The 11,054-nt window shown below is 38.4% G+C and overlaps 1 protein-coding gene across 2 annotated transcripts; it reads right to left on the reverse strand.

Annotated features, from left to right (window-relative positions):
* Nucleotides 1–763: 763 nt before the first annotated feature.
* On the reverse strand, nt 764–9,478 carry LOC144463804 (uncharacterized protein C14orf93-like). Of its 2 annotated transcripts, none has more exons than XM_078169303.1 (5): nt 8,727–9,172; nt 2,264–2,584; nt 1,823–2,080; nt 1,604–1,732; nt 764–1,381 (listed from the first exon to the last, which is right to left on the reverse strand). In XM_078169303.1, exons 1-5 carry the CDS (start codon nt 8,950–8,952, stop codon nt 1,200–1,202), a joined length of 1,116 nt encoding a protein of 371 aa, XP_078025429.1. In that variant the 5' UTR covers nt 8,953–9,172; the 3' UTR covers nt 764–1,199. The 2 variants fall into 2 exon arrangements, with proteins under 2 accessions (XP_078025429.1, XP_078025430.1); XM_078169304.1 differs by lacking the exons at nt 764–1,381; nt 1,604–1,732; nt 1,823–2,080; nt 2,264–2,584 and adding exons at nt 4,850–5,326; nt 5,835–5,953; nt 6,053–6,150; nt 6,238–6,299 and having other exon boundaries at nt 8,727–9,478.
* Between the last annotated feature and the right edge of the window lie 1,576 nt (nt 9,479–11,054).

Below are 11,054 nucleotides of genomic sequence, written 5' to 3' on the forward strand. Positions count from 1 at the left end.
TACTGTTCTGCAAAAACACTTTCATGTCCATGATTCAATGTCATAAGAGGAGGAGACATTTGGTCAGGTACTAAGCTGGTGACATAAATCTTGGGTGCCCACCTTGAAACTGTGCTGCCTGGGGGAAGTTGTGGTTGAAGCATCCATGTTTTCACAGACATACAGAAACATAAATGATGACTGAGTCGCGTACCTATACAAAAGTGAAAGCAATTTTTCTCCAAAACATCAACTATGAATACCTTCTTTACAAGAAGCTACAAAGCTGTGAACATAGTGGGCAGAAGTGACTTTAAAACGACTGAAGAAAAAGAGAATATTTCACTCAAAATTACACAAAATTACATAATTCAATCTTTAAGAGTTAAATCCTTTAAACATATATGAGAATATTCTCCTTATCTATATGGTGTACAGTCACAGTTTTGACTTCAATAAACATGGTTACAAACATGCTGTGACTGCAAAATCATATTTAAACACACATAACATTAAGTACCTATACAAAAGTGAACACAAATTATCCCTAAAACATTAACTCCTGTCTTCTGAGAAAAATATCTGTTTCCAGTTTTGGACATTGTCCTTTTTCATACTTGCATATTTTTACTTAAGTCATATTCTTAATGCAATAGGCTTACATTTACTGTAATGTAGTAGGCTAGGCTATTTTTACATCTTATTATTAGTAGTTTTATTTAAGTCAAGGATCTGAATACTTAATCCGCCACTAAGTATTTGTAGAAGGGATCGTTACAAAAAAGTGTTTTTTTTTTACATTTTGTGAAATACATTCCCGACAACAGTAAGACAAAAAAAATTTCTATCACTGTGAAGTTTGTCAGTTAATGAGAAGCTACCGTTATGCTAGCAGATGGTTAGCTTTAGCACAAAGACTGGAAGAGCAGGGGAAAACAGACGACCTGACTGTCCAAAATTTATTTTAAAAATCTACCTCTAAAGTTTTCTATTTTATAAAATAAAGCATTGATTAAGGAGTTTTACACTTTGCTGGTAGGTGGTTTTTGTTACTGTTGGTCAGAGCAAAGTTAGCTGCTGTCCCCTGCTTCCAGTCTTTCTACTGAAGCTAACCGGCAAACGGCAGCTTCGTGGCTAACTGACAAACATTACAGTGGCCTGAAGCTTCTCATCTTACTCTCTGCAAGAAGCACCCTACATGCACAGCTCAAAATGTCAGGCTATTCTTGAATCTGTGAATAGAGAAACTGTGAATACAGAAATGGGTTAGAAAAAAGGAAGTTCTGTCTTGAATCTTCAGGTTTGCTGTTCTTCTTTTTCCTCTGAGAACAGATGACAGCCACGCCGATCAGTAACAGCAGCACCAGTGCATAGAGTACCCCGGCCATTATCGGCAAGTTGTCTGTTTTGATAACAAAAAAACACAAGAGACACAGATATTTTAATGTTAGCAGTCACTACAGGTGGTTTTTTGGAGACAGACAAAGAAAAAAGGGGGAAATGACTATCAACTGTTTGTTTTCACTTAATATACCATATGGGCCATCATTGCTGGGGGGAGTCACAGTTTGATTGGAGGATGTGATATTAGTGGTGGTGTGAAGTATGCTGACAGTCTCCTTACCCACAGTGGATGTTGCTGCGGTTGTGGTAGGAGCTGTTGTTGGCTCAATACACAGGGTGTTATTGGCTGCAAACACCCACTGTGATATGTGTGTCGCATTGGGTAAGGGGCAGTTAATGAATATGAAGCCTGAAGGAAAGAAACACATCAATGACTGATCTACAGTTAATCATCAATGTCATAATCATCAAACTGTTTATTACTCATGTTCTCACTCACCACAGTTAGTAATCTTCATTTCTTTTGAGACACTGCTGACATTATTCCTGACTGAGCAGACCAGTTGTCCTGAGACGTGTTGTTTCAGAGTGATGTTGGTGGTCTCAGTGTTTCCAGAGAGGAGCTCAGCGTCTGTCAGTGTGTGTCCATCCAGAGTCCAGCTGTACTGAGGACTGTCCCCTCCCTCAGAGGAGCAGGACACCCTCATCTCTCCCTGGGACAGACACTCAGAGACCAGCAGGACAGAGGACACAGGAGCTGAAGGAAACACACTCAGATGACTTTTCATGTAACATCTTGGTCATTTTATACAGTTTCTGATACAGAACAGGCCAGACAGAGAAACACATATATGTAGAATTTGAGATATACTTTAGCAATACAATATGACATGAATGTCTATCAGTGTTACTAAATTTCCCAGTAAAAAAAATTATTTACCTTGAATGGTTAACTGTAGAGCCCGCTCCTCTGATAGCCGTCCATTTGAATCGTAGGTTGAAAGTTTATATTCCTCACCATCACTCCAGCTTAAGTTATTGATCCTAAATGTTCCATCACTGGGAGTAAATGATGATCTGTTTTCTATCTTATTAGACAGAATCTGATTCTTTCTCCCACTGAGTATTGTTAGTGTTTTATTTGCCCATTGGTAGCTAAATATTTCTGAGGCGCTGTCCATCAGCCGGAGGACCACAGTTCCTCCCAAAGCTCCATAACACTGAGCTCCATCCTGTCTGCCATCACAGGAGGTTTCCACACCTGGAAATTAAAAAAAGATAAAAAATAATCATAATTTTGATCACTGAATACATACAAAAGGAATAACCATGACAGTATTTTAAGCATATACAAATATTGTAAAAAACAACAACAACAACAACAACAACAACAAAACAAAGTAATAAAAATAATAGTGGCTTTGGTGAAGCTTTGTCTCTCAAACCACGTTCTTAAAAGTAATTTATTGTTGTGTAGCTGAGTGTTACACAGGTCTGTAACTGCAAAACAGTTGCTAACAGATGGTTCATGCGGCAATACATTTTTTTAATTTCAGTTAATCTCATCCAGTCATCACCAACTCGTGCTGTGTTTTTTTTCTTTCACACCGACCTTAACTTTAAGCCATAGCAGAGATTCCAACTCTCCCACTGATACCAAATTATGTATCAGGCTGTATTTGGGGAAAATGTATAAAATGATGTGCTTGATAGCAAACATAGTTTAACTTCAAATCATTTATATAGTGATTATGTGAAAGAGCAGTACAAGCAAAATCTAAATGTTAAATGTTAAATCTAAATGTTCTGGGTGAAACGAAATATTTAGCTAATATGCAAATTCACACTGCCGGTCACCGGAAGTACCAAAATAAAAGCTCGAGATGGTCAGACTGTTTATAGAATCAAATTACGAATTAAAACCAACTCATCGGGGGAAATGAACACTTGGACATAGATTAACGTGATAATAACTACCTAAAATAACAAGAAACATGTTTGGAGAAATTTTATTTGACGTGTACTTTGAGTTGTTAGTGTCCCTTCGGAGGGACTAACAACCTAAGCTAAGCTAACAACCGTTAGCTGTTAGCCCCGTTAGCGGTCTGTAATGACTCATTAACTCTTAAACGGTCCGTGAAAAAAATATTTTTTTTTCCAGCGGATGTCTTAGTTACAACATGATTGAGCTAGCAAAGCAGTTTTGTGTTGCTATGTGTAGTATTTATCCAGTTTTGGGAAATCACGATGGCTAGAAAGCATCAGTGACCGCAGCAGCACCAAAGCTAACATCAGGATGTCATCTGTGTCATCAACACAAGATGTAAAGTTAGGGACAGGGTACAATATCATTCAATGGTTTGTCTTAAACATTCACATGACCTCAGGAAAGTCAGCATTCATTGGATTAATTACATATCTGAACTGTCAGAGATGACATGCTTTAATCCAAAAAGTGTGACTTTTGTTTTTACAGTACACACATAATGAAGAGGAACTGACCTCTGGATTTGTAAACTTTCTTTGAAATAACTAGTCTTTTTTCTTTAAAGCGACTGAACCTTAAAAAAGCTTTGATACCAGCTTCAAACAGTGTAGTTGATATTTATATGTAAAGAAGCTGTCATTTCTTCAGAACCAACAGGTGTCTCCAGCCTGTATTTGATCTGCATTACTCATTACTGAGGAAAGTGTCTTTACTCCTCTTGAAACCAATATCTGTAGGGTGACATCAGCTAAAATTGGGCCATCAGGTAAAATGGGCCATTTAAGGTTTGAGCGTCTCAGCTCTTTAAAAGTTAACAGCCAATGAATGCAAATGATTTGAAACTGTTGCCGCAACAGTACTTGACATGTAACAATTGATTTGATTGGCCTATGGTTGCTATGGTGGGTGGGGCAAAGCCTCATATTGAGACTGCTCCAGAGAACTGCATGGTGAGTGCCCTGACCTACCAAATCTTAACTGTTAGTGATAAGGTTGATAATTCACACTGCATGAAAAACCAGATTATCGACCCTGTAAACTCCTGCCAAGTCCCATGATTCCCGGCAATTCACACCAGTTTACAGAGAAGTTTGCCTGTGCCTTAAACTGCTGGAAAGGAACACCGGGGGTGGGGGGAATGATGAGGATGTGGGGGTCACACCTTCATGAATGGCTGTAATTAGCATTTGAATGTTACTGCCGTCTGGCCTGGCTGGCCTTACACAGACACCCATTGGATGACACCACAGACATTTGAAAGGAAAGATCACTTGTGATTGGACAGTAAATCTGTTGCTACTGGTCACATGTGGGTCATTATAATACATGTGTTGTATGCCACTCCCATTTAATACTACTACCATAATAATAATAATAATAGTTATACTAATTATAATACTAATATATATACTAATATATATATATATATATATATATATATATATATAAATAATTATAATAATAATAGCAGGCTAATAATGATGTTGCTGAAAACTACACTGCAACCAATATTAACTGAGAAAAAACACATTTGCCAGGAACATGTTGAAAAAAAGTAATGGTTTATTAAAAAAACATGACAAAAAACAGAAAACACTCAGTCTCAACACTTTCAACAACCAGTGGTTCCCTGGTCTGGGTCACACACTGGGCCCATGTTGACAACAGCAGAGGAGCGTTTGGCCCGCAGGTCGAGGGCTATGCTTCAGGCCTCATCAAATGTCGCTTTGCTGCATCAGGGTCATATTGGGTCGGTGCCAGTCTATCTGAAGGTGACCCAATATGAAGTCTTTTGTTGTGTGTCGCCACATATTTGGGGTTCATCTCCAGTCTCTCCTGAAGTCTTCCACATAGGTCGGAGAGCTTGTGGCTCCTGAAGGATGGAGGCCTGACAATCCATCCAACTTCCCTGTCAACGGAGTGATCCTCTTCATCAGACATCATGTCTATGGTGATGCCCCTCCAGAAGTCCACTTCCTCTGTGGTGGCCAAGACACTCCTTCTCGCTTCAAGCAGCTGTAAACACAAGTAGTGCTATTAGTACTGCTCTGTAGACACAATAACAATAGACATTTCTGCTGATATATGGGTCAATGACATGACATGCATATTTTTGTGTCTGAGTGCAATATTTCCTTTTAAAACAATTAAATCAATTCATGGCATATATGACTATATATGCCATATACTATAAAACCTGTTCAGTTTGAATATATTTTCAGTTACATTACAGTGAACCCTATCAGTCTATTGCATTGCAGCCTATTCCAGTTGCTTCTATCCAGTTTTTGATTAATGCATTTATTTACATATTTGTATGATTATTTTTCTGTATTTAAATGTTTATGTGTTAATGTTTATGTGCAAAATAATTTTATATATAAAATGCATTTCATCAATTTTGAAAAGACTTTTTAAAAATACCTGTTAAGAAGCTTTATTTGTCATTGACCCATATACATTTTTTGGACTGGTCCCAGTGCTCTGTGCAATGACAATATAGTAAAATTCTTATAAATCTTACCCTCTTCCTTCTCTGTCTGCTGCGGGCTGAATCCTTAATGGCTGCTGCCTGGTCCGCAAGGTCTGGTTGACTGTACCTGAAGTTCCTCCGGACAGTCTCATAGTATGTCTTACAGGCCGCTGGGAGAAAAAATATATATGTTAGAAAGAATAAAAACTAGCCACAGGAAATTAAATAAAAACAACAAACAAAACACATAAAACCTACATGTTACTTACATAAAAGGACTCCCCTGTCCACGCCATCCATGTCTGGACTTGCAGTCAGGGCTGCCACCAAATGTGAGGTCACTGCCTCATTGTGGGGAGAGCTCAGTCTGTGAAAACAAAATGAATAGGTAAGAGAAGGTATACATTTACTGACATTCAACAGAATACATCCAGGTTTTTTCTTTAAATCTTACCCTTGCTCCGGTTCATAACGCCTGTTATTTCCTTCACTGTTGTGAAGGCGCCGGACCGTTTCCTATAAAATACAAAATAAGTATTGTATAAATAAATAAGACAAAATAAAAGTCCCTTTGGTGAACAAATATATCCAGGCTTAAATATTTTTTCCTGGTGGGCTCTTCTCCTGAAGAACAGTTTCGGCTGTGCTCCTCCAGGGAAATCAGTCTGGCATTGATGTCAGCCATTTGCTGCCTCACCTCAACTGCAAACTGCGTGAACTGTGTCATGTGTTGATTTAACTGGCGAGACAGCCCACTGATGGCACCCAGCAGTTTCTTCTCAAGGTCTGTGGTGGGACTTGGTGGAAGCTGTCTTTCTGTAGCCACTCCCCATCCGGACAGACATTTTTATGGAAAGCCAGTAGAAGTTTGGAGTTTGCAGGGAACAGACACCTCCCACCCAGCATCATTTCTCCCTGTTGAACGCATTGCTGGAAGATGTGTGGTAAACACATCCACTGTGCAGTTAAGCCACACTAGAGAAAGGGTAACTGTAGTCATGCCACTCTGCACGCTGGCTGAAATTTAGGACATTCAGTTCTAAGCCTTGTGTCCCAGTCCTATATTTGTTTGTGCAGAGTTGATCCTACCCCGAAATCATAAAGTAAAAGAAGTGCGTTGCCATAAGCACTAAGCTTTCTTAAATGTAAATATGTAAATATTTTTTGATGTAAACATTCTTCTAAGATAATCTGAACCCTTTGTTCATTTAACATTTTTTGTTGTTTGATACAGATACTACTGTACTTTCTGTTCTATGTAAACTGTTTTAAACTTATTAAAGGTTAAAAAAGAGAAGTTATTTTCTTGTGTTCCCTTATCTACCATAGTGGAATTTAGCAAGCGTTAATCATACAACCAATGTTATCATGAACAATTGGTAAAAATGAACAAAATGTTGATACATGTCATTGCTGTGAGTATAAATAGATTCATTACTTTTCACAATTGAATTTATTTGAACAATTTAAGTGTTAAGATTAAGGCTTTTGAGAGTCTGAACATTTTGGTGTATGTGCTTATAAAATAATTTAAATTTACTTTACACACACACACACACACACACACACACACACACACACACACGATCCTGATTTGCATTTGTATAGCTCACAGCATTTTCATTTACATGTGAAAACCTCACACAGTCCAAGGGGCTTGGGGGGGGGGGGGGGTCAATTGCCAAGGCTTTCTCACCTTGAAACTGCCAGGGATTGAAAATCCACATCAATTCCAGGCAGTTATCGGCAGTTTTCTGTGCTGACTGTAAATTCCTGCGAACAGTCGTTAACTTGAACTTCCAAAGCAATTTACAGTGCCAATGATTGCTGAAAATCCCACTTTTCATGCAGTGTCAATAAAAAACAAATGCACATATATAAATAATGATGTATAATACATGTCCTGATGGCCTCCATCAGATATAATGCTAATGTTTTGCTAAATAAAATTATTTTTCATGAAAAAGCATTTTTAGTGGCCCAATTTACCTTAATGTGTTCAAGTAAATTGGGCCACACATTTCAGCTAAAATGAGCCACGGTCTGAGTTGAGTTTTAGCAAATATTTTGATGGTTCCTCTTATTAAAAAGTATTAATGTATAAATATATTAGTGTATTATCTTATATTACAGGCCTCTTCACATTTTCCTTTGTAATTATGTATGTGTGTTAGCTCTGGTCCAGGGCGCATCGTGAGCTAGCTCTCACTAGCTAGTGCTCAGACACACACACACACACACACACACACACACAAGAGAAAGGGAAAGGTGAAAGAGGCTGATGTACTGTAGCCTAGAAGTGATAGTGGAAGATGGTTAAGTAAAGTAACATGAAACTGTAATTACAGTATGGCAAACAAGAAGGAAGAGAGAGGAATGGACAGGAGGAGAAAGGAAGAGAGAGGAAAGGACATGAGGAGAAAGGAAGAGAGAGGAAAGGGGAGGAGGAGAAAGGAAGAGAGAGGAAAGGAGAGGAGGAGAAAGGAAGAGAGGAAAAAGAAAGCATGTCTATAAGGGAAGTGGCAAGTACAACCAGCGGGTAGAGGAGAGGATGAGGGGAGCCTTAGACGAATACAGGATAATTTGATTATATTATGAAAAATGACTGTTTCACTTTGCAGTTTGAGTGGCCCATTTTAGCTGATCAGGTGGCCCATTTTACCTGAACACTGCGCATCTCAAAAATGGGGGGCAGCTGATGTTTCAACAGCTGTAGGATCTTAACAATTATATTTTATTACACAAATTCAACACAAAAATATTAAAAACAGTCATTATTAATCATAGGAACACAATCAAATGTCATACATTGTTTTTTCTTAGTTTCCCAAGTGATTAACCAAAAAGTGGCCCAATTTAGCTTATATCACCCTACAAAAAGTTACAAAACATTGTATTCACATAATATTAAATCAAATATTAATGTGTTGTTGAACAGCTCACCATGACAGACTCGGAGTAGCATCAACAACAATCCAACCACAGCTTTCATGTCTCCTGTGTGTTCAGCCTCTGTTGATCCAGTCACCGGCTTCAAGACAAACTTGTCTACTTCACCCGACAGGAGACATGTATATCCTTCACTGAGCAGCCTGAAATGTGTCCTGTCAGTGATCCACCTCAGAGGAGAATGTGTGAAAACTTCAAGCGAACCTGAGCGTTGTTGCATTCATATTTCTATAGACAGTGAGAAGAAAAGGAAGTGATACCAGTTTTACTTCCCCTTTTAGCCTCTGACATGATGGCCTCTGTATGTGATGGAAGGAGTGGGAGAGAGGGAAGCATTCCTCCTTCTTACTGAAAGAGGATTTGAGACTGACCGCTGACATTTCTAAGTTTACATCTGTCCATCTCATCACTTCTGACTAAATCAGTAGATATTTCTTTTCTCTAAATGAAAGATGAGTTAAATGTAATAAAGATTCTCAGGCTGAGGTGCTGTCTCACCCTCACAAACTGCCCTTAACACACCAGCAGGGCATTATTAACAGGCCACGTTAAGCACATACAAATGATCTACACACATCAAACTGCATTTTAAATTCTGCTTTTGACAGTTTGCAGGGATTAAAACAAAACAGTCAAAAGAAAGATGTGTATAAAAATACATTAAAGACATGTAGAATTTTGTGTCTTGGATTTACATAATGGAGAATAAAGTTCAGTTCAACCTTAAAGTTACATGAGAAGAAATGTCACTGAGGGTTAAAAAGCAACAATATGTCATCCCAAGGTGCCAAAATATGGACATTCACACTGTGCTGCTGGCCCACAGTGGTCTGAAAATCATGCTACTCTGTACTAACCTCTGCACTGTTCCTGCTTTAAAGTTCACCTGTACATTTCCTTGTCACACTGGCTCTGTCGCTGTGGTCTCTTCAGACTCTGTCGCCCTCCACTGGCAGCTGTTGATTACAGTTTTTCTCAGTTGCTTTAGTGCATTTCTCTGATTGGAAGTAAAATTCTCATAACTGTTAGTTCAACCTCCACAACATTTAGTCATTTGTGCACATCATAGCAGCAGTGTCTCATTCCTTCCAACAAATTGCAAATGCTTTTGGACATGCATCAATTGCTTTCATACAATTCTCTGCTGTTTTATAACATTATCATTTGCTTATGTCATGTCAGTCAAAATTAACTATAGTTATGAATGCTGAAAAGTCATTCACTATAAAACTAATAGTCCTCATTTCATTGCTTGAGTCATTACATACAAAAATGCTGAACTAATTGTCAAAATCTGTCAAGCAAATTTTATACATTTCTTTATCATTTTTTCCTGAAAATGACTCCTAAATTGAATAATTTCTCTCAGGTGAACCTCAGCTTTCACTGATGAGGAGGAGTGTGTGAAGCATTAGTTGTAACCAATGATAAGCCACTTCTCCACAGTCACTCAAAGCTGAATCCCATGAACCTTCACTTGGCAAACACATATGAACCTAGCAGGACATAGTGTGTACCATTTCTACAATACTGTGACACAGAAATAGAAGGTCAACGTCGTGGAAGACGGGTGAGGATGCGGGGAGGAAGGGGAAGGGGACAGAACAGGGGAAGAGGAAGAAGAAGCCAAGTATATAGGCGGATTCCTGATGAAATTAGGGCTACAGTTGTGGACCATGTTGTCAATCACAGCCTCACAATGGCTGAGGCTGGTCGAAGGATGCAGCCAAATGTTGGGAGAACCACTGTAAATTCAATTATTCAAACATTTCGTCAGGAGAACAGGTGTGTATATTGGACAGTAATTCAGTACTAAACAATCTACACTACTGTCATTGTGTCATACGTAAGTAATAAGTAAGTGTGTATTTTTCTTTTGCACAATGCTGTAAACAAATTAGAATTGCAGTAAAAATGTGACACATACGTATTCAGTGTCTTGTACTCTGTTACCTCACTAAATACAGTAATGTGTAACTTTACTGTAGTTTTCAAATGGCTGTGCAAATAGTGTTTAGCGCTGTCTTGAGTATTCTCAGGTAATGTCACCAAGATCTGACTTTTTTGCATTGGAAAACACTTACAGAGTAAACTGTCATAATGAAAACATGACAAAGCCTCTCTTGACTCTCTTGTTCATAAACAATGATGTCAGGACTTTTCATTTTGATGACACTGACACTTTCGCTGACATGAATACTTGCTTTTGAGGAATGAACTATCCATTTTGAGCAAGTGACACAGTTTTGCAGGTTATCAACAAGGTTGTGCAGTTTGCACTAATTGTTTTGAGAAATGCACTAACTCTTGTGCAAATGTTAA

Source organism: Epinephelus lanceolatus, chromosome 7, assembly GCF_041903045.1.
Source record: "Epinephelus lanceolatus isolate andai-2023 chromosome 7, ASM4190304v1, whole genome shotgun sequence".
Classification (NCBI taxonomy): Eukaryota; Metazoa; Chordata; class Actinopteri; order Perciformes; family Serranidae; genus Epinephelus; species Epinephelus lanceolatus.